The sequence below is a fragment of the Ostrinia nubilalis genome, chromosome 21 (genome assembly GCF_963855985.1).
Source record: "Ostrinia nubilalis chromosome 21, ilOstNubi1.1, whole genome shotgun sequence".
Lineage (NCBI taxonomy): Eukaryota > Metazoa > Arthropoda > Insecta > Lepidoptera > Crambidae > Ostrinia > Ostrinia nubilalis.
Genome location: NC_087108.1, coordinates 11683858 through 11707605, shown reverse-complemented (window position 1 = coordinate 11707605; position 23748 = coordinate 11683858). Strand labels below are relative to the sequence as shown.

The window sequence follows — 23748 nt, the reverse complement described above, 5'->3', positions numbered from 1 at the left end:
AGATTTGGTGGTTAAACCATTGTTGGAGTACGTGCTGTATCTACAGACTGTTTAACAAAGTACAGACAAACTTTCTCTATTGATTTTAAAACTTTTACTGAAGACAAAGTTTCAACTGAAATTATTTCGCTACATACTCGTCATATAGAATTCTAGCATAAAAACTCTAGAAATATTCTAGTTAGATGTTTTCTATTTACAATACGAATTTCGTATGGGAAAATGCCCGATGTCTGGTAACACAAGCTTTGCCAGTATGGGACTGATAGTAGAAATAGCTGTATATGCAATGGCCAAGGATATTTAATTATTTAAAAGTCAAGCAAATATGCAAATATGACTCATCTCCGATCTTGTCTGCCCTGTACAACGTAAATGTATTGCACCGATGATCGCATCCACTGTACTGTGTAATAATTGTGAAAACATTGCTATCAAGTCTATCACTCGGTCATGGTTCACGCATCTCTGACAGCACAAAGCACAGACCAGCAAACACTGGCGTCTTAATTCGTTGCAATAGATGCTATTTTTCAACAAAAAAATACAGGATGTGTTACCAACTGTATAAACTAGGACGCGTGCGCATCTCACACAAGACAATGACTTTCAACAACCTGCTTCTGACGTTTCTAATGTCAAATTTCCACACCAGTTAGCGAATTAAGAATGAGATGAATGCTGAGAGTTGATTTCATCTTTTTATGTCGGATAATGAGCTTTATTCGCTTAGGTTGGCCTGGTTTCAGGAAATTATCGTGTGAGGATGAGTTTAGTAGTGTAAAGTCTAGTAGTGTGAAGGAAGAGACATTGTCACTGCAAAGCATGGAAATGGAAAGTCTACCAGTGGCGGATTTACAGTTTTGCCGCCCGTAGGCTAGGGTGGGGTTGGATCTTTATTTAACTTTTATCTTCTGAAATCGAGTAAGCGTCATCTGCCGCTCCTAGGACGCTGCCGCCCCTAGGCCGCGGCCTATACGGCCTATTAACAGATCCAGGATTGAAGTCTACTATGGTATACTCGTAATGATGGTTCTTATTGGGAGCATGCGCTGAAAAACTTTCAGCTTTTAAAAAATAACGTAGGTCTGGCGACAACACCGAAGTGTCCCAGATATGACATTGACAGGAGGGTGACTATCATACTGGGCTAACAATAGTCCACGTTAGACGTTTACACTGAAGTGTCCCATATTTATGACATTTACAAGAGGGCACTATCGATGCTGAGTTAATAAAAAGTTTAGATTCTTGCCACTTGACGTTTAAGTCGTTTGACTATAGTACATATTTCATGCATTGACAATCTTTCATCATGTCATTATTATTCTGATTCTTCTTTATCCAACCCAAAGACAACGGGATACCGTTCGCTTGATGCTGTCTGATTACGGGATCTCTGACTTTGACATCTACCCTTTGACAGTGAATTGTGTGTTGCCAGAAGAGAAATAAGAAGACTTACCTGTGGAAAAAATCGTATAAAAGCCTTCTTAAACATAAATAATGTGGACAGTAAATTATGTAGAAATAAATATTTTTGAATACTTTTTAATAAAATAAATCACCTTGATAATATACAGCTTAATTGCGTTAGTGCTTAACATGAAATATAACTTTAACTTTGCCAGTGGTTTGAATTGTAACATAATATGTTTAATTTAATTTAAAACGATATAATTGATTAGTTTATTGTACCAGAACGACGAACTTATTTTAATTTTAATCCAGATTAATAAAGACTACACAATATTTAAAAATTACTCAATTTTTAGCACGGAAAACTTCAGTTTTCAATTAACTTAAAAATTTTATTTAGCTGCTTTGAAATCAATAGTTCAATTGAGTTAGCAAACTTGGGACGTCACGGATTCATATTAGAAGTTTATGAAGTCTTAGTATTATTTGCAATTAAAAGTAAGTTCCTAAGCCTTCCCTTCTGTTAGGTTTAATCTATGATCATCATCATCATTTCAGCCATAGGGCATCCACTGCTGAACATAGGCCTCCCCCAATGATTTCCACAATGGCCGGTTGGTGGTTTAATTTATCGCTATACCAAAAGTCATTAAAATTAGCTCAGCGGTTTAGGTGTAAAAAGCTAACAGACAGACAAAATTACTTTCGCATAATATTCTTATTAAAGCCTGGTCGCGACTGTGCGACGGGCGCCCGCAGTGAGTGTGCGAGCGCGACAGCAACATAATTACGCGCGAGCGATAAGGATGGGTAGCTTGGGGTCATTGGACAAAATTCTACGTGCTCACGGACCAGGCTTTAGACGAATTCACTTTTGTTCACACATTTTATTTTGTGATATAAGAAAGAAGTGAAATTCCCAATTAACTGCCTTATCTCATTATTTCCACGCTGCGTTATCATAACACCGCATAAAAATGCAATCGAAGTTTTATTTCAATTTCACTTTCGTTTAGTTATTTTTTTTTACTAAAACAGAACTGAATAATCGACTGGTTTATTCATAAAACAGCCGTTACTAATGTAATCGGTTCTCTTTAGTGCTAGTATTTATTATCTGTGGTGCTAGCTACTGGCCGCTATGAAACGTGTTTAAATTAAGTGTTAACAGTTTAGAAAAAGAACACACTCGAAAACAATTGAAAAGTGACAAATGATGCTTAATTCGCACAAATTTTCACGATTTATTGCACAGAAAAAAGCGTAGAAAATTTTAATTTATTAAAACTGAGTTTTCGGATGGTTTACAGTGACGCATAAATATATTTGAAAACAATATTGTATTGATACCTAAAATGTAATCGCATTACAATGTTTGAACAGTTGCAGTCGAAGTGACGTACGAAATTCTTTTTTCTTTCAGCAAGGTTCTTTTACATCATGAGACGATCAATATTTGTACAGACAGTCTGTTTTTAATTTGCATATAATCCACTATTCAATTTAAAAAAATATCAGAGACATGTTGGATTGATGGCCACACAGCCTGGTGCCCTGGTGGTTCGCGTACCTACACAGTCACAGGTTCGAATCCCGATGATAGCAAATGTTAGTGTTATGAGCACAAGCATTTATTCCTTGATTATGGTCGTTTAAAGTATATAATGTTTGGTTTTCTGATATGTAATAATTAGGTATATTTACTGTGAGCCTCTACTTATGCTTTTGGTTGAATAAAAATTGGTTTAATAATAATTAGAAAGACCTAGACTGAGTTTCACCACCTTATTTTAACCGTAACAATAACCGGTGCTTTTTGTATGGAGTTAAACAGATTTTTGACGTTTGTCAAAGTTAAAGTTAGATGGTGTAACTCAGCCCTAGAAAGCGACATCTTAAAATTATCATCATCTTAATCTGGTAATAGAACCCTAGCCCTTTGAACCAATTATCTCATTTCTAAACCACCAACCCCCTTACTAATAAAACTTACACGCTCGTTGAACAGTGTTTTAAAGTGACGTTTAGTATGGAAATGTCATTTTAAAACAGTGTTCAACAACTGTGTAACTTTTTATCAATAAGGGGGCAAAAATCTACATGCAAATTCATATAAGGTGTTTTTTCTAGGAATCTGTGTATCGAACACAGTAGGTGTGTTACTCATTAATTGTCGAATTTGCAAAAAGCCATAAAATTATCAACAGCCAAATGTGTAAAACAATGGTTTCGATTAGTCTCACCGAGCGCTTTAATTAAGGTCTATGACTAAAAAACTGAATTTCCGCAGCGGAAGAACAAAGACGACTTCCGCCAGCCATTTTGTTTGTTTCCCATCTATTGTCTATGGCTAAACGTCAGAAAGCATAGACTAAAGAGTTATGATTTATGGTGCAAGAAAGTGCAAAGACGATTCGGGTACATGAGAACAAGACAGAATTAATGTTTTTAAGTAGTGAGAAAATACATTGGCTTTATTCAAGTAGTGTTCTAAGATAATGAATCTTAATCTACGATCTTAAGCTACGAGTATCTTATCAATTTATCATTGACATTATAACTTCTTTTTGAAAGAAAAAGCATGGGAATTGCTCTTGACTACAGTCGCATCTAAGGGTATATGATTGTATTGTAGTTTTTAATTACCATAGTGGAAGAGATTAAAATATTTCATCGGTACTCTACTTAGTGCTTATTATTACTAGTATTTACTTAAGTTTGCACCTACTCGACTTTATTTTACTATTTCGAAGAAGCTTATTCATTGGTAGGATATAGATTTGGAAGAAGGAAAAGACAAGATGTAATGTAACTTATAATATTCCTCGAAAACTTCCTAAATTAAAGGAATGAAATAAATTACAGTCATCTTCATTTCTCAAGCCTGCATTTCCGAAATTGGGAACAAAGTCACAAAGCAATTGTTCAGAATGCTTTTAATGGTCGCCTTATGTCCTACGTAATTAAAACAGCTTACAAACTAAATGACTATCGTAGAGACGATGGCCGTTGGGGCAGGAAAGTTCTCGAATGGCGACCACGGGCTGGAAGACATAGCGTGGGCAGGCCTCCTACTAGGTGGACCGACGATCTGGTAAAGGTCGCGGGAAGAGCCTGGATGTGGGCAGCGCAGGACCGTTCATTGTGGAAAACCTCTGTCCAGCAGTGGACGTCATTTGGCTGAAACGAACGAACAAACAAACTAAATAAATACCTGTGTCCCTTTGAGTTGAATCTCCACTAGTCCACTAACTTTATAACCTGTATTATAACTTTATATTTAACCCAATCTGACTTCCTCACGGCCTACGATTAACTATTGTCTTAGCTCGTTCGCAAGCGAGTCAAGGCACACCACTAGTTCAGTAAACTATACTTACTTATTGTCTTAACGCCGACAAAGGATATTATGCATTGTTTAGTTTCGATTCAACCGAGTCTTTGTGCCTTATGTAGACCAATTATCAAATTGGTGAATGGAATATCTTAGATACAGTAAAACTGATTAAATGTAGCTTTATTTCGTGGACAGATTTTAGGGCTATCATACAAAAATGCTTTACGAAATCTCACACGTATGCACCATCGTAATCGTATGTCGCGTAGGTATCGTAGAAATCACGTCACGGCATCGCAAGCAACGTGCTACAACGAGGGTTGACAGATGATAATTTGATAAAAAAGAACTTATGATAAGTTGACAAAACTGCTACGAAATGAGTTAAAAAAAACAAAACCCTTATAATTATTATCCACAAGGGAGAACAAAGTAGGTATTAAAAAAGGTTAAAAATATGTCCTTCCTTTGTGTACAGACTGTCTGGAATTTTAGCTACGATGCATGCCACTACTACGTCAATACATTTACATGAACTACCGCATAAAAATTGGTACCATCTCTACCATTTGTTAGTTTTCCTCCCAATAAGTACTGAAACCAACAAGCAACGAATACTCACCGTCCCTTTCCTTCCTCAGGAGTTGGAGCAAGAGAAACACCTGCTGAGGAGGCGACTGGACACAGAACAAGGAGAATATGAGGCGCGGCTACTGGAACTGCAGAACGACATCAGAGAACTCACTGCCAAGATCGACTCACGGGACTCATCGGTTAAACAGGTAAGGATATAGGTACTTTTATATTCTAAAAATTGACGCCCGGTTTCCAACAAAGCGGAGCGGAGCGGAGAAGTGTTTTGAATAACCAAATCACATCTCTTCTCCGCTCCGCACATCTCCGCTCGGCACGGCGGCGCCGCCGCTGTCAAATTCTATAGAAAGATTCGTCCGCCCGACGACACTTCTCCGCTCTTCTCTGTTCTACTCCGCCTTGGTGAAAACCGGGCCTAAGAGTAATGATAAAAGTTGTTACTTATTGCAATTAGGTTTTTAAAAAGCACATTTACACGTCCCAGTATAGTTTTATCAGCGCCTTAGCTCATCTTATGAAACTAAATTCGCTTTTGTCAGGGTTTACAATAGTATTTAATATTTATTATGCGATCGATCGCACTGTCTAGAGACAACCAGTTGTTAATATTTCAAACGGTGATTAAAACATTTTGTTATGAATCATAAAATATGTATAACAAAAGATTTATAAAAAAATATTTTACTCTACATAAACAAAAGTTTATATTGAATGTTTTCTATATTAGATCAAACTCAAATAAAGTTTTTGTTCAAGCAACTTCTCAGACCGCACGTGAGACAAGTTATTTCGACTCGACAAAGCCGCATATCTACGCTTGATACATAATTAATCACAAAAATATGTAATGAGATCACAAAATAAATACAAATACAAATCTTTTATTCAGCACTTGGGGCCCTTTCCAGGGCACATAAATATGTCCCAAATAGCATGCCCTGCCACCACTTCGGGACAACATATGGGCTGGTGCTGAGAAGAAATGGCGGAAGAAACTTAGTCACTTTTGTGAGGCTCTTTTTCAATCAAATAATACTGATACTGGAAATCGTTGGGGTAGGCCTATGTTCAGCAGTGGACGTCCTATGGTTGTAGATCCTGGCTACACAGGAGTTGCAGCGGTGGGTAAGAGAGGTGGGAATAGTCCCGTCCTATGGCTGAAACGATGATGATGAACAAATAATGTTACTTTGTCTACAATTACGTTGCTTATTATTTTGATATACCACCCAAGTTTTATTAACTTCCCAACAGAAACAATGGTTGTACCCTGACCTTAGCGGCAAATTGCTGCCGAAAATCTGTGTTTAGTGGTCGGTAATTAACATTGAAAAAGAACTTCTCAAAGTGAGTCAAGGGCAGAGTTTTTCAAACGTTATTATGCGGGCTTGATAAGATTTTCTACATGATTACTTAATGTTGGCTTATAGTTTCTTATAAGGGGCTATTCCCAGTAATTCCCACCTCTCGTTCCGACTGCTGCTACTCCTGTGCAGCCAGGATCTACAGCTTGACCGCCAATAAAAAAAAACCCAACCAGTAAAGGTCAATTTTGTCTTGCGGGAAAGTTAAACTGTCATTGTACCCACAACGAAATTAATCAGAAGAACATAGGAGGAGGAGGATGGTTCTCAGTTTGGGAAATTGAGGCTTTCTTTTATAAGAATACACGAGCTAATACAGTATATTAGTCCGCTGATTCTTTGGTTTTAAGAATTGGATTAACTAGGTTCATTTTTCAATAATTTATTGTTACTTTATCGTTTGTCCCGAGTTTGGTTGAGTGTTGAGACATTGTCACATTGCAGGCTTAAATCAATGTGATTGATTAAAAATACGATTTCGTGTTTCAGAGGTTGACTGATTTATTAGTTTTTATATTGATTTGGACATCAGTCACTACGTTATTTATTTAATAGCGGACCAATTGCCATTAGTCATAATGTTATTAAACATTAAAGTTATTGTACTGTGACTTAATAAAAGTAGGAGGTTCTTAATTAGTATTAAAAATCCAAATTCTTTGTCAATATACGTAGGCCCTTATCAAAACACTCTTGTAGCGGAGTTTTGGGCTGACGCTGTATAGGTTTGTTGTCGACACGATAAGAAGAAATATACACTGTTTGCTACCTTAGAACTATGTCATTTTCACCTTCCTTTCTATACAATCAAACTAAATAATTGGGATACGGACGCAGGTCGGCAGATTCTTGGATGGCTCAAACTTGGAGTTCAGGTGTGGTTTTGTTCCCCAGTCGACGAAGCAGATGATGTCTTGCCCTGCGTGCCCAAACAACTAAGGCTACTGACAACGCCATTCTTGTGACGGAGTTTTGGGCCGACGCTGTGTAGGTTTGTTGTCGACACGACAAGAAGAAGAAGAAGAAGATTGGGTTACGAGTGGTACTATGATAAATTCCGCTGAAGTAGGTTGAACGATTCACGTTTACGTAGTTGGAGCTGTATTTTACGAAAATCAGATTTATTGCTGTTACGGTATTAAGAGTTACTAGTGTAGAAATAAACTTATTATAAATAACAATGCTTTGAGCGTTCCCGTCAACCACTCAAGCAGCTAACAAGCGCTATAACCAGGCGTTGGCCAATTATATGTTCTAAACGACATAGTAGCACGGCAAACGGTTCTCTCACTATAGTATAGTATTGACATAGCAAAAGAAAACTAGCGCTTCAGTATTGCACGTAAAGTATTGCGCGAATTAGTGTTAAACTCCTGAAAAAAGACATTAAATGAAAAGAGCTGTTTTCTTGTAAAAGGAAAGAATAGAACCAAGAGGGATTCTACTTGCCCACGTTTGATTTACTACACTTATTTTGTAGACTGTGTTTCCTGTAATAAACAAGAGGCTGACAAAGATGACTGAGAATTTTCCGCCACTCATTCTCAGCACCCAGACGATAATTATGTGGTCCTGAAATTCAGGTAGGAAAATCGAATCTGGAACCTATCAAAAAATTAACTCTACCCTTGGATATTTTTTGTACGATGAATGCAAAATTGTACCATTCTTCAATAACGATGTTTACCTACTAGTCTACATCATCATAAGGCCATTTTAGATGTCCTCTGCAGGAGGATGACTCTTCTCTTATTTACCAAAAGCAAAAGGGATTTAGCCTACACTCCCCACGCTTACTAGACAGCTTGGAAAAGCCTGAAGTTCCATATTTATCCCTTAGGCCCAGAACAGACGGTGAAACGCAACTGCAACGAAACTGCAACTTTCTGATGATTCTGATGAATGAAACTGAAACTGAAAGTTTCAAACTGGTCGCGTCATGTGTGGTCTCTCAACGGACGCTATGGCAGAAACTTAGATGCAACTCAAAAGTAACTAGCAGGTGCAGTTTCGTTGCAGTTGCGTTTCACCGTCTGTTCTGGGCCTTAGTCGCCTCTTACGACATACGGGAAGGTCATTTTCTACTCTGCCGAAGCCACAGTCTCCACTCTTTACCACGGTAATACTATCATACAGTATTGTAACTTCATATAAACGACGAAACGCGAGCTTTCCTTCGAAATTCAAATCTCGGTATGCGCTCGACATGCAAAAGTCGGGGGTGTCGCGAATGTGCCACGGTAATAAACGGACGATGTGTTGTTTTTGAAACAGTAAGCGCTCTTTTTTTATAAAAATAATTACAACTACCTATTTATACAGGGTGTCAGGTAAATAGGTTTATAAGCTGACACTAGCCCATGTTAAGAGCCATTTCACAAAAATATTCCGCGCGAATTTAGGTAAAAGCTGTCAACGCAACGTCAAAAGAGTAAAAAGAACGCTGAAATGGACAAAAAAATCTTGAGCCGTGACCGTATTAAGACTTGATTTAAGTTATTAATTTTAAGGTAGAATGAGGTATTCAAACTTGATAAATTAATTTAAATTTTTAATAGAGTTTATTAAGTCTTTTATATTTCGATTCATAATGAAACACGAATAGGTATAATATGTAAAATATATATTAAGTACAAAATAAAGACAGTCACATAGTGAAAAAAAAAATCTGCCCCCTTACAGCTCCATCATCGGACCCTGGATACGAAATATTCGTCAAGGCGAATCACACAAGCCCAAACTCCACAGGGTTCTATTGTTTTGTTACGGAGGTGGCCATTGCATCTCCTCCAGATCCATTATCAGACAGAGCTAAGAAATAAATAAATAAATATTATTATAAATAAACAAATAACTAAAATAATTCATCTTACTATCTTACTTCTTACTAGTCTTACTAATATTATAAATACGAAAGTTTGTGTGGATGTCTGGATGTTTGTTACACTTTCACGCAAAAATTACTGAACAGATTTTGATGAAACTTTACATTACAGTACAGCAGTACTAGGCAGTCTGTGTTCAACTATCACTCGGGTCGGACGTTCCTATCGCAAGACCTTTGGTTCACTGCTTTGTGTAATTATTTTCGTGAATACACTGAGTTTATTAATTTCTACGAGTGATTTCATTTTGCCTGAGACCTACGCCATGAACCCTGAACCAGAAGACCCTGTCGCCAGCGACAGCGACGCTCATCCATCCCTGGCGTCGACCAGAATAACAATGTATAGGCTATAATTTATGACGATCTGTGACAAACTAAACAAGCGGGTGAAGCCGCGGGCAATACTACATATTTTATTTCATACTAGCTTTTTGCCCGCGACTTCTTCTGCGATGAAGTGGAAAATGGTTCTAATAGAATTAAAATATTCTAAGAAAATTAATTTTGTTAAATAATTATATTTTTTGATATAAAATCTACAAATTATTATGTTTAAATATTTGAATACTTACAAAATTATGAGATCTTTCTAAAACAAAATTAAAACACTACACCTGCCGCAGATTTCTTTGTAAACAATGTCTTTTTGTTTTTCCTTCAGGTGCTAAAATCACCAGGCTATTGTGTGCGCATACTCTGGAGTATTCCACATACAACTGGTCGTCGGAGAAGCATAGATTTCCATTAAGTCTACTCCCGCTACCATATGGAACTCCGCTAAAATTCGTGAAGGCGTCAACACTTGCTTTTGTATCGAATATTAGTATGAGCAGCTGCGCACGCGGTTGCCCGTTGCAGGCTCTATGCAACCACACTATTTTAAACCGTGGTCCCTAAGCATGAGATGGAAAACTGCACTCTCTTTAATTCTCTTGAATTTGATGGTGTTAGGGGAATCCTAGGAATGAATACAGACTTTCCAATGGAATCTCCTCATCAATATTGCGAAATTGCGAGTTGCAATGCAATGTTACGTTTTCACTTGTTATTTTATTGTAATCTGACCTTGATTTTTCAAACACGTGTCAAAATAAAAAAATAATTTAAATCAAAAGTACTGAGGAATATTTCATTGATATCAACTTAGAAACAAGCACAGATCACAGAAACTAAAGGGAAATGTGACAAGTGACAAATTGGAACATATTGCTTGTGAAAGCAATGATGACAGTAGCGACGTCATTATGTAAACAGTTTATATTGCTTGCATAGTACTAAGATTATTCGAACGTTGAATACTGATACCGCAGTGGATAATGAGCACATAATTTGATTTCTTTGTGTGTGTGAATTTCTAATACGACACTGAGTTTCGAACTCAGCGCATTACTTAGTATCTCTCTATATTTCTATGGAACCAAGTTATCTCCAAAATAACATTCCACACCTTTTTAACCTAGTCAGGTAATAATTTTAATAAAATACGAAGCACGTCATCTATCAATAGGATATAAAATATGTATATTTTAGAAGTTAATAAATTATGCATAAAATATAAACACTTTAGAAGTTTAGTTAAATCGTAAAATTTCTGAAAAACAAGTAGGTACTAAAATCGTACTGAAAAAAAAAAGTATTAATATGTTATCTAATTTATTTATTAAACGTCGAATTTTATCAAAGATTTTGGACTAAAGTTTTTGAAAATATTTTAAAGCCTACATAGAAAAAAATTAGGATTCTAAATCGTGAAAGAATTTTTTTTCGGAGCCTATTGCGTCCACACAAACAAACAAACAATTAAATCTTTCCTCTTTTATTAGTATAGATTTAACAACAAAGCTGGGCTTTCGAAACAAAACGCTACTTTTTCTTCTTCACGAAACAAAACTCAAAGCGGATAAATAAATAAACAAATCTTTGGACAATTTCACAGCGCCATCTAGTCCAAAAGTAGGCAACCAATATGCTTGTGTTAAGGGTGCTAGCATAATGGATATACTTTTTTATAATTTATTTATTAAATTAAATACATATTATACATAGTTACACCCAGATCCGTCAAAGAAATTAAAATTCATCATTTCAATTTCTGCTCGGCGGGCCGACTCGAAACAGCCACTCGGCATAGTATCAAATGTATTTGGTCGCCGTACAAATCACCGCTTTACGACACGAACGCACGTAAACGTCACGGCGGGAAAAATGACACAGGTCCTGCCTTGACGGGCGCTCGCGCCATACTAATCGATGTCGGCTTGCGCATTGTAATTTATACTGATATTCACATCAATATTTTGACAAAGTGGTTACTAATATTTAAACAATAACTGTAGAAATCAATTCTACAATGAATATTCTTTATTTGGGAATACTTTTATTGCAGTTGTTGCTGTGTTTTTAAACCAAAAACCACGATCAAAATGTGACGTTAATCTTCAAATTTGCCAAATTATTTTTAGATTTTACTCAATAATGGTAATGAAATTCAAGAATCTATTTCATTAATGGACTACAAGAATATATGTCCGATGATTACTATATATTTTTAAGCTTATTATATGAGCATAAATAATAGATACAGGACTTTGAAAATGAGTCTGCGGCAATTTTTCCGTAAAATGGTTGTGGGAGATGGGGCACTGTGAATTAAGCAAAAGAGTTTTAGTAAATCCGTTTCATTAATGGTCAACACCAAGGATTGACCTATCTTTCGCAGTTATTAAATAATCTCTGGGTGTTGCTTAAGATAGTAATTCATGCTTCCAAAATCTTAGAAATTCGCACGAAAATGTAAAATGGCTCTTAACATTTAAGCATGTAAATGGTATGGTGAAGTCAGTGATATCATTTTAATTTTTTTAATTTTCATACAAAATAAAATTTATAAAATCAGATTTGTATGAAAATTAAAATTATTAAAATGATGATATCAATTTTCTGGCTTCACTAAGTATACCATTTATATGCACATGTTAACATGGGCTAGTGTCGGCTTATAAACCCAAATGGGTTACACAAAATTCTTGATTATTATACAGGGTGTTAGGTAAATACCTAACATCCTGTATAATAATCAAGAATTTTGTACGCCTCAGTCGAGGCGCATACATTTTACGGTCGCAAATTTATAAGATTTATTACTAAATCTTAACACAAATACAATTTTAATTAAATCTACTAATCACAAAACAACATTTTATCCTATTTCATTCAGTAAGCTATTTTGTTTGTCAAAATAAAATAAAAAATTACAATCACAAAATAAATTCACAAAACTAGATAAAAATTCTAAGTAGGCAGATGTGATGAAAATAGGATCTGCAGGTGGACAGCCCTATCGCATGTTGTCATACGGTGACGTACCGCGCTGCTGTTGACATTTATTTCAAAAATATGACCGAGTTGGAATACTGTATAGATAGTATTACCGTGTCTTTACTATGGTAAATGACCTGTCCATTTGACAAATGACAACTTGTTTTGCCTTATTAAACTGTCACTGTGAAAGGAGATGCAAGACGTTTTATTAAGATCTTGTCATAATTTAAAATTATGAATAAAGTTTTTTAAAGATGAATTAAGGTTTTTGTTTTACTTTGCTGACTGAAATTGAGTGATGTGACACATTTTTATTATTTTGTTTTATCATCTAATAAAGATGAATCACCTATCACCTAAATTGTTATTTAATGTCATTGAATTTATTGTTATTTATTTGTTGAGTGTTTTATGAGTTGTTGTATTGATATTGATTTTTCAGCTCTAAATATGTTTTTTAACTTGAGCTAGGGTTATTGATTATTCTCAATCTTTACAGAAGAAACCTTACAAAAACACAAATAAGTACAAGAGTATAATTTTAAATCCTAATAAATTTAATTTTTTAGTTATTTTTGCAGCTTATTGAAAAAATTGCAAAGCAAATAGTTGTAGTTGGCAAATGATGAGTAATTAATTTGACTCTATAAAAGTTTATTCGTTCGTTCGTTTCAGCCGAAAGACGTCCACTATGGACAAAGGCCTCCCCCCAAGGATTTCCACTATTTATTTTATTTATTTAATTTAATTACAAGGTTAGGCTTATAATCTAACATTTCTTATATCACTAAACTAAACTAAGAACGGTCCTGCGGCGCCGCTCTACAAAAGTAATAGACAGTTTTCTCATACACGGATACTAGTTATGTTGATAGTAGCTTTTTACTAGGTAACAGGTATTTACACCTCACGCAACTTTCAGTTTTAGCCAGTGACGCATCGCATCGCAAAGTCAAGGCCATCAGTCGTCCAATGACGTAATGACTTCGAAATATGAGCACTGTAGCGTGCTAGACACCCCATGATAGAGCGAGGAGAACGGCCAGCTCATGAGTCTTATAGAGACTAGACCCACTTTTAGCTTATTCCATGGGTCAAGTCGCTGCATGGTTTGAATTTTATTTTTAAATAGTTCTTTTCCAGTGACTGGGCCCACTTTCAACATTTTATTAATAAATTAAACAGCAAATCAACAAAAATCTACTCTATAATCTTAGAGGTGAGCCCAGACCCCAGTCACTGGAAGAAAAACTATTTAAAAATTCAAACCAGTGACTTGGCCCGTGGACCAAGCTAAAAGTGGGTCAAGTCACTGGAAGACTTCAGCTCATAACAACCTTTAGCATACCTACCTACCTACCACCAATTTGATGCATTTTCAGTAAAAAAATATTTTATTTATAAAAAAGTATCAAAGTTCTCGCAGAGTAGATTATTACCATTCCTATTTCTGAATGTCGTATATGGCGGCTAAGGGATAGACAATAGAGATCAGGCTTCCTCAACCCGTCTGGCCAAAATGTAGGGACTCTTTCATTTGCTTTCTGGTAAATTAATGAAGGTCCGTGTAGTTGAGACTTAGGCTGAGTTGCACCACCTAACTTTGACCGTAACTTAAACGATAACCGGCGTTTTTATATGGAGTTTGACAGATTTTTGACGTTTGTTTACGGTAAAGTAAGATGGTGCAACCCAGCCTTATTGACCTGATGATGATCGTCAACTTTATGGAATCTGACTACACATTATAAAAATCCGATTAATCGTAACCATGACCACAAACTATAAGTTAATGAGACCCAATCTGTGTCAGATCCTTGTATGAGGATGTAGTGTCCATTTTAGATCTAGACCAAAACCAATCAACCTGAAATCAACCAACCATCGAATGTTTTGATTTATTACCTCAGCTTTCCACAATCATAAACATAGTATCCTCCTTGTTAAGAGCCAATATCTCAACATGAATTGAGCGTGTTTGTAACACTAGAAATGGAAAAAGAAAATTATTTGGTTTTTACAAAAGCAGAATTTACAGAGTCACAAATGAACTAAAGTAATTAACTAATTAAAATAGAAACCTTTAAGGATGCAGCCCAGAGTAAAACACGTCAACACTGCTGAAACATTCAATGCTGTTAACATTTTAGTAACATTTAATAACCCTTTTCCTCAGGGAGGTGGTTATAAGAAACTAGCGGCCGCTCGCGACTTCGTTCATGGATTCCATTTTACCCCCTTAGGGGTGGAGTTTCGTTAAAATCCTTTCTTAGCGGATGCCTACGTCATAACATCTACCTGCATGCCAAATTTCAGCCCGGTCCGTCCAGTGGTTTGGGCTGTGCGTTGATAGATCACTATGTCAGTCAGTCAGTCAATCACCTTTGAGTTATTGAATTTGAATTTGAATTTATATATTATATTTAGACAGATATCTGCTACCAAATTTTACGCAAATAAGAATTCTGATTCTGAAAATAATCATATTGTTAATAAATGACAGCGATTGGCTGGCTGATCTCTCTTTTCTGTGTACCAACAAAGCTTACACTTCCAGGGACAATTAGCCAATTAGCCGCACCTAAACAACTCCGAAGGATTGGCTAATCAACATCGATTTCTACTTGTTTTAATCGGCTGGCCGTTAAGATAGTGCCGTTTTGTTTTAGCGATTGTAAACAATAACATTGTTTCGAATTTATGGAATTTTCTTGGCAAATTACGGCTGGATTTAATAATTGCTTTCAATTTTGTCCATCTTGACACCATCATCATCATCATCATTCCAGCCATAAGACGTCCACTGCTGAACATAGGCCTCCCTCAATGCTTTCCATGTTGATCGATTGGTAGCGGCCTGCGTCCAGCGCTTTCCTGCTACCTTTACGATGTCGTCTTGACATAATATTGCATTTTCATCGGGTTTTTGCATGAGTACCACAGCCTATTCGAGACAAATTAAATGACAAAGACAATAACAACATACTTAGGATACTGTGTAAGTTTTATAAAATGTTATAAAAATAGGGGTAATTTAGTAGAGCTTTAAGATTTGCCAACTTCTCATTTTTTTTGCGGATCCCGAGGCATAATCCGTTAACTTATTCTTATAATTAATACACAAATTAATTACCATTTCGAGACTGATAATGGTCGTGACGTGACTATGTGTCAACAGACATTTAAAAATGCCCCTCTCTCTACCCCTCAATCGTCGTCCTCAAGTTCATAAAAACCCTCTCTATCCCTCAAGGTTGATAATAGAAAGTGTCAATAAAGAGTCGGACGTCGGCATCCTCCGGCCTTCCCTCCATCCTCCGACTGTCGACTGCTAATTTGACAGTTCGGACAGCGCGCAGCCAGCCGAGAAATGGCTCGGATGCGCGGGAGTTGCAATGTCATTATAGCGATGAGACGATTAACACAGTCAGTGTCAAATAGTTTTGTGACCACAGAACACAGAAACTAAAGGGAGATGTGACAAGGGGGCGGGGCCGGTGTCGCAGCAATATGCCCAAAAACAGAACATATTACTGCAGACGTCATATTGTAAACAGTTTACATTGCTTGCGTACTACTAAAGATTATTCGAACGTTGAGTACTGATACCGCAGTGGATAATGAGTACATATTTTGATTACAATTTCTAATGCGACACTGAGTTTCGAACTCAGCGCATTAGTTGGCATCTCTCTTTATCTCTATGTTCGTGACATACAAAAAAGCCAATAAGTCCACAACACGTCTTTGTTACAATTGGAATAAGGTTGTGTTGTTAATTATTTTGCCGCTTTGGGTGTCACGAACTATTTGACGCTGACATTACCTAAATTGATGAGGTGTTGGACATCCTGCAGATTTTTTCTTTTATTTTCGTTGCGGGAACAATGACAGGGGTGCCTTGCTCTTGGGACTAAATAAGCCTCCACTGGTTGAGTTTTTGCTGATGGTCAAGCTGTAGATCCTACCTTCACAAGATACTGAAGTTATGGATGGGATATGAAACAGTGTGGTTTCAGAATAACTGAATTTATAATTGTGAAATGCTTACGCGAAAAAGATTCAAAAACTCTGCAGCTTGCTGATTGTCAACAATCAAAAGTCGAGCCTTTGGTGGTGCACACAATTACCTATCTAAATGTGTGTTTTAATATTCGAAAATTGCATTAATATTATTCCGTGCTTCGTTCCTTAGATTTCATTTTACAGACGCGACGCGACGCACAGTAAAAGAACGCTGGCCTGATATGGACTTTTCAAATTTAATATTGCCCAAGGTCTATCGATCCAAATAATAATCGGTGAATAATCTCGATTATTCTGGTCTTTTAATGGTCATTATCATAACCCTCTTGTGGCAACTGTATGTCGCAAGATCCACCGTCACGGCCACTGGCGTCCTTCCAGGCTCGGATGAAACCTTTGAGCACCTCACCTTAATTCAGACTCTAAATTTTAACAACTAAGACTCATTTTCAGTTGTCAATAAGGTCTTCGTTGAAGCTGATATTAAAGTTCTCTTGAATATGGACTCTAATAGTAAAAACTAAGATCTATTTTTGAAGAATGAAGATTCCGTTACACTTGTTAACAGGATTAACCACGCTTGGTGTTTGTTTCACGGTTCTGTCTGAACCCAACGAGCTTGTTTTGAACAACGCAATAGATTAAGTCAGGAAAAGCAAATATTGATGATGAAGTCAAGTCATTATTGGGTATTGGATGCAACTTGCTAATACGAAACCAAACAGTCACGCGTGATTAGGAGATTATTCCTTGAAATACTTAGACAAATATTGGTACTTCTATAATAGACACGTGTAAATTAATCTACAAGTCTTGTGGCAGAATAGAATAGAACTATCCTCACTCTTCCCATTGATGTCTTAAAAGGCACTTGAGAAACAAATATACAAGCATCAAATCTTCCTAACCCTAACCTTCACTGGTTGGGTTTTTATTGGCGGTCAACCTGTAGATCCTGGCTACACAGGAGTTGCAGCGGTGAGAACGAGAGGTGGGAATAGTCCCTCTCTAACCTGAGCAGGCTTGGGGAGTGTAAACCCAATCCCTCCTTTTGCCTGTGTCAAAGTAGAGAGGATCATACTCCTGCAATGGAGACTAAATTACCTGTTGATGATCATAAGAGTTAGATTTTTTGTCGTTTATCTCCGACTGAGTTGCGCTACTTCTCAATACTGGTCCATTTACTGTCCCGATTCCCGAAGCAGTGGTAGGGTTAATACTGTGACGTGTAAAAGTGTTTTTTCAAAGCCTACTTGCAGAAAATAAATGATTTTTTTTTGTCCACAGCGCGATGAAGAAAAAGCCAGTCTGATAGCAGAACTCACAGCACAGAACTCGCGGCTCACAGCACAGCTGAAGGAGTCGTCGGCCACAGAAGCACAGCTCATGGCGCAGCTGGAAGGCCTCAAGGACCAGTGTTCGATGAGGAAGACCAGTCTCCAGGTATTTTTTTAAGAGGCCCGTTAGCCCTTAGTAAAGCGAAATAAATGCTTTTGTCACGAGTGAGCTCACCACAATAGTCGAGCGGCGGCGGGGACCGAATCCGCGTTCCCCGGTTCACGAGTCGGCCAGTCTGCCTCCTTCACCGTTCGGCTATCGCCCTGGCCATTGCCACTTCATATTGCTAATCCGTCGGGCTAAGTCAGCTACTTTCCTTTTTACAGATCTCCTCATTTCTGATTACCACAATATGATTCACTACAATCAGTCCAGCGACGGCGGGGTTTGATCTCGATCGGCTAGTCTGATTTGGAGTAATAAAAACTTGGTGATATCGTTGGTAACTTAATGGATGTTTTTGTTAAATTGATAACTATATAATTGCAATAGATTACGAATTGATAACGAATTGCGACGAGATTTTTCTGTTACCACCAATAAATAAACTACTTTTAGTTTAGGAACTCTATTAGGTATAGTCAAATCGCTACATTTTGACGGTCATACGTGCCAAACAAACACTTACAAAATATTGGTCAAAACTTCATTTTTCTTCTTTCCTCCACAGGACCACGTGCAAAGCCTGGAGTCCCTCAAAGCAGAACTGGCGCTGGTCAGCGACAAGCGTGCAGAACTGGAAAGGAGGCTCACCACCTCCCTCCATGACAAGGACAACCTCATGCAGCAGCTGGACGAAGCCAATGATAGGATCACGGCGCTGGAGAGGCAGCTGAAGGAACAGGTGAGGATCTACATCAACTGGACTACCCTGAAAAGGGGTAACTAATAAAGTAAAAGTAACAGCATGTACCCTTAAAATTTCAACGGGTTTACACTTTAGGCAATTCCGTTTTTTTTAAATAACTAAACAAGAAATGCTTGATATCCGACGTACCTACGAGTAGCTTACGTGATAGGTCCCCTCAGCTGTGATCATTCTTAGCCGTTGCTTGTGACTTTGTGCTAGTGATTTTTGGTCTGTCGTAGAAAGATTTCATCGCGGAAAACTATCCTATGTTTTTCCCTGTCTCAAACTAAAAAAATCAGTTTAAAATAGACAACATGCGATCCTCAACTAATGAATTCAATGAAGTAAAACCATCCCACACTTTTGTCATGAGAGCGGCTTCACTTACAAAACTCCCAAAGCAAGTTTCATAATATCAATAACTATTACAAAACAGATCAAAATTCAGCTCACTGCTAAAGTATCTGATGGCTACATCAAGATTCTATCTCAAGTGAATGTGACTGATGATAAAATTAAACTTGAGATTGTTGCGAAATCTGAACAAGATACCAGCCCTGAAGGAAAAAGAATGGTCGGTAAACTAATATTTGAAAGGCATATCTTTGAATCTTTGAAAGGATACATCGATGCTACTATCATACTAATTGAAATAAATGAATGCCAGATACTGTTTAAATAAAACATAGAATTCATGACCTCCGCCTTTTTGAAGTCAAAAGTAAATAATAAACACGTAGGAGAGAGCAACGCGTAAACCGATAGCGCCGCGCTCTCTCTGAAATTCAAAATGCCCAAATTGAAAAAAAAACACACTTAATTAGTACAACTACATTCAAGTGTGTATTTGTTACGGCAAAATCTATGGTCAGAAAGGTAATCTATTTCTACCAAAATTCATCAAAATTGGTTTATCTTTTTGTTCCTGAAATAATAACAAATAAACAAATATTTTCTTATTATACTTAAACAGATTCATTCATTTGTGTATTCTGCTTGGGAATCAAACCAATTCCCTAACCTTGAAGTTTAAACTTTACTCGTAAACCAAATCTTTGAAGGTAACTTTTAACAGCCAATAAACTTCGTAAACAATAAAGAAACAAAAATAAATTAAGAGTCTCACGTAAAAAATAACACAAAAAGTTTTTAGGTTTAATAATTTTATTGTTTTCTCATTTTATGAGTATTTTAGGAGAAGTTAACAATGAAACCTTTCACTGGTTTGGTTAATATCCGTTTATATTATTAGAACAATAGCTGTAATTAAATGTTTATCTTAAGTATCCCACGTTGGGCAAACTTGGATGAATAATGATGAGGATACGTTTAAACTAGGTGCCAAGTTAAAAACGTGTACTAAAGAGGCATTTGTAGAGATAATCTTCGTATATTAGTCAATTCAGCATTGCTTGTCAGATCATCGGGATTTTTCTAAGGGCAAGTCGGAAAAAACTGCCTTTGTCAGTGAATTATTATCGTGTTATTATAATACAACTTGGCCCACTTAAGTACTCAAATTAGGTAGCGGTTCTTATTGGTACTACTTCTCATATACCAATAAGTAATTTTATTGGTACAATAAGTACCTCTATCATCATTGATAGATAAATCAAGATAACACTTAAGGTACAGTCAGCGTCAAATAGTTCATGACACCCAAAGTGGCCAAAAAGTTGACAACATAACCTCAATCCAATGAGGGCTATCGTTTTAGCGCTCACCAGTTGGCGCCACTGTAGAGCAAGGTCCTGTCACTTGCTAGTAGCGAAGACAGTGGCGCCAACTGGTGAGCGCGAAAGTGGTAGGAGGACTATCGCATTTGCACTCATCAAGATGGCGCCACTGTAGAGTAAGGTCCTGTCAATCGCCAGGGGTGCCAACTGTTAAGTATAAAAACGATAGCCCTCATTGTAACAAAGACGTGTTGCGAACTTTTTGGCTACTTTGGGAGTCACGAACTATTTGACGCTGACTGTATGTATAGGCGTCTTGTAGGCAAGTTTCTTTGATTTCAATCAAGAATCAATTAAATATCGTACGGTAAACTCTTAACCAGCTTAGTGGATATGTAATAAGGCGTGAAGATTCCGTGTCGGTCCGTCTGGTTTTCAGTTAATCTGATTTCTCGTATAATTAAATAAAATTGTTGTAAAATGATTTACGCCCGCGGAAGTTGATTGATTTAGTTTTATAATGCGCGGAAAATATGTGAAAACTCTTTATATTGCTCAATCGTAAAATATAAGTAGATTTATGATTTCATCAATGTGATAATTGTGTATAATCCTCAAATAACACTTATTATTCAGCATTAAGCAATTATATGATTTGTAAGAGTAATATATCTTCGCTTCGCGTCAATCGGGACAGGATAGTTAGCGAGGTGTCCATTGGACAGCTACAGCTTGCTACAGCAATCATTTAGACAGATAGATGGTACGCACGTCGTTAAAGTAGCATTCCAGTGTTTTAATAAGATTTAGGCGATGAAATCTATTAGAGATGTTTGGAAAGACGTTGAAATGTCTTGTTTCACGAGTATTTCAAAGATACAATGTAGCTGAGACAGGAAATTTAAATCTAATTTAAAACGTTGAAGCCTTCCTTTATTGGACTTATAATTTTATTGTAATTAATGTGACTAAACACGCAAGCGCTTTGGTTTTCCTATCTGTAAGCTTATTAGGTATGTTGCTAATGTAGCAGTAATGTAGCTGAAAAAATCTTAATCCAGTCATAAAATGTCTCAAATTCTTAAACTTCATCAAATTGAATCGGTAAAAGGACTATTTTATAGTCACAAGAAGGGCTAGATCGCGCGCCGTGATATACGAGTACCTTATCGCCGTCAAAATGTAAAATGGAAAAATCAAAAAATGGCGTGATACCTGCTTCTCACGGCGCGCATCCATTTAGCGCCATCTGGTGACCGCAATGAGGGCTATCGTTTTTATACTTAACAGTTGGCACCCCTGGCGATTGACAGGACCTTACTCTACAGCGCCATCTTAATGAGTGCAAATGAGTACAAACGAGATCCTCCTACCACTTTAGCGCTCACCAGTTGGTGCCACTGTCTTCGCTACTAGCAAGTGACAGGACCTTACTCTACAGTGGCGCTAACTGGTGAGCGTTAAAACGATAGCCCTCATTAAGAAGACCCTATACGAGTATGTACGTACACTTAGGCTGGGTTGAACCATCAAAATTATAATAAAAAAAAACTTTTTTAAAAACAAGCTTTATCCTGAAATGCAGTTGTACTAAAACGAAAAAAATAATTGTATGCTTGGTTCAAAGAATTTCAAAAGCTTGTATCGCGCATGGAATTTATTCCTCTTTTTTTTCTGTTTGCGCTACAAACTTTCAAAATTCTTTGAACCAAGCATACAATTATTTTTTTCGTTTTAGTACAACTGCATTTCAGGATAAAGCTTGTTTTTAAAAAAGTTTTTTTTTATTATAATTTTATTTTACACTTTTTAGTTGTATCTCAATCTCTAGGTCATTATTAAGCACCAAAGTGCTCGAGAAGTCGAATCCAACGAGCCCAAACTCGATAAGATTCCGCCGTTTCGTTTAGGAGTTCCCATGGCCACCTCCTGACTCCATCATCAGGACCCTGGACATCATCTAGCACCCATTCTTTTTTCATTGTACGTCAATGACATCCCCAAATATCCGAATACGGATTTAGCCCTCTTTGCGGACGACACCTCACTCTACAAGCCCGGACGTAATCGGAATTACGTCATCTTGGCGCTCCAACGCGCAGTCACACAATTAGGCGAATGGTTCAGAAAGTGGCGTATCGAGGTAAATCCCGAAAAAAGTGCAGCAATGTACTTTTCTAGGGCTTTGTCTGCGAAACGTCCTCCGGTTCGCACTCGTCCTAATGTCCCCACCCATCTCACCTTATTTGACCAAACTATTCCTTGAAGAGTGAGGCCAAGTACTTAGGTGTCACCCTCGACCAGAGATTATCGTTCGCTCCGCACCTCAGACGCGTCTTGAGCCGTTGCGAACCACTACACCCACCGACTCTACCACCTAGTTGGAAGGAAAAGTAAATTGTCACTTAGAAATAAGTTGACAATTTACAAAACCTGCATCCGTCCAGTGTTGACTTACGCCAGTCCGGTGTTTGCTCACACTTCCTGCACAGTCCTTAAGAAATTCCAGACCCTCCAAAACAAATTCTTACGCCGAGCCGCGGATGCCCCGTGGTTCGTGCGTAACACGAATCTCCATTGAGATTTCGAGATCCCATCGATTGATCACTTTATGAAAGAAGCCTCTCGCCGCTACTTTGATAAAGCGATCAACCACAAGAACCCTCTTATCGTTAGCGCCGCCACGTACACACCACAGAAAGATGTCGCTGCCCAATACCGACGACCTAGGCATGTCCTAGACGACCCGGACGATCCTATTACCGAATTTCTGAACACGTCAGACATCACTGCCTTAAGCACGCCAACTACTCCACAACACAGTAGCTCGTTACACCGTACTCGCCGGCGAGTACGAGGCCCTGCATTTCATTTCGGACGGTACAGGCATGTACCGGGCCGGTTCTCCCCAATCCGTCCCCCGGACACGGCCTGAG

General features: G+C 37.5%; 1 protein-coding gene across 1 annotated transcript in view; it reads left to right on the top strand.

Moving 5' to 3' along the window:
- The window catches only part of LOC135082495 (bicaudal D-related protein homolog), a 189961-nt gene that overhangs the window by 134425 nt on the left and 31788 nt on the right, over positions 1-23748 (top strand). The window contains exons 2-4 of the mRNA XM_063977291.1: positions 5398-5538; positions 18236-18391; positions 18957-19130. Of these exons, the coding sequence (XP_063833361.1) occupies positions 5398-5538; positions 18236-18391; positions 18957-19130 (471 nt within the window). The remainder of the gene's footprint in view (positions 1-5397; positions 5539-18235; positions 18392-18956; positions 19131-23748) is intronic.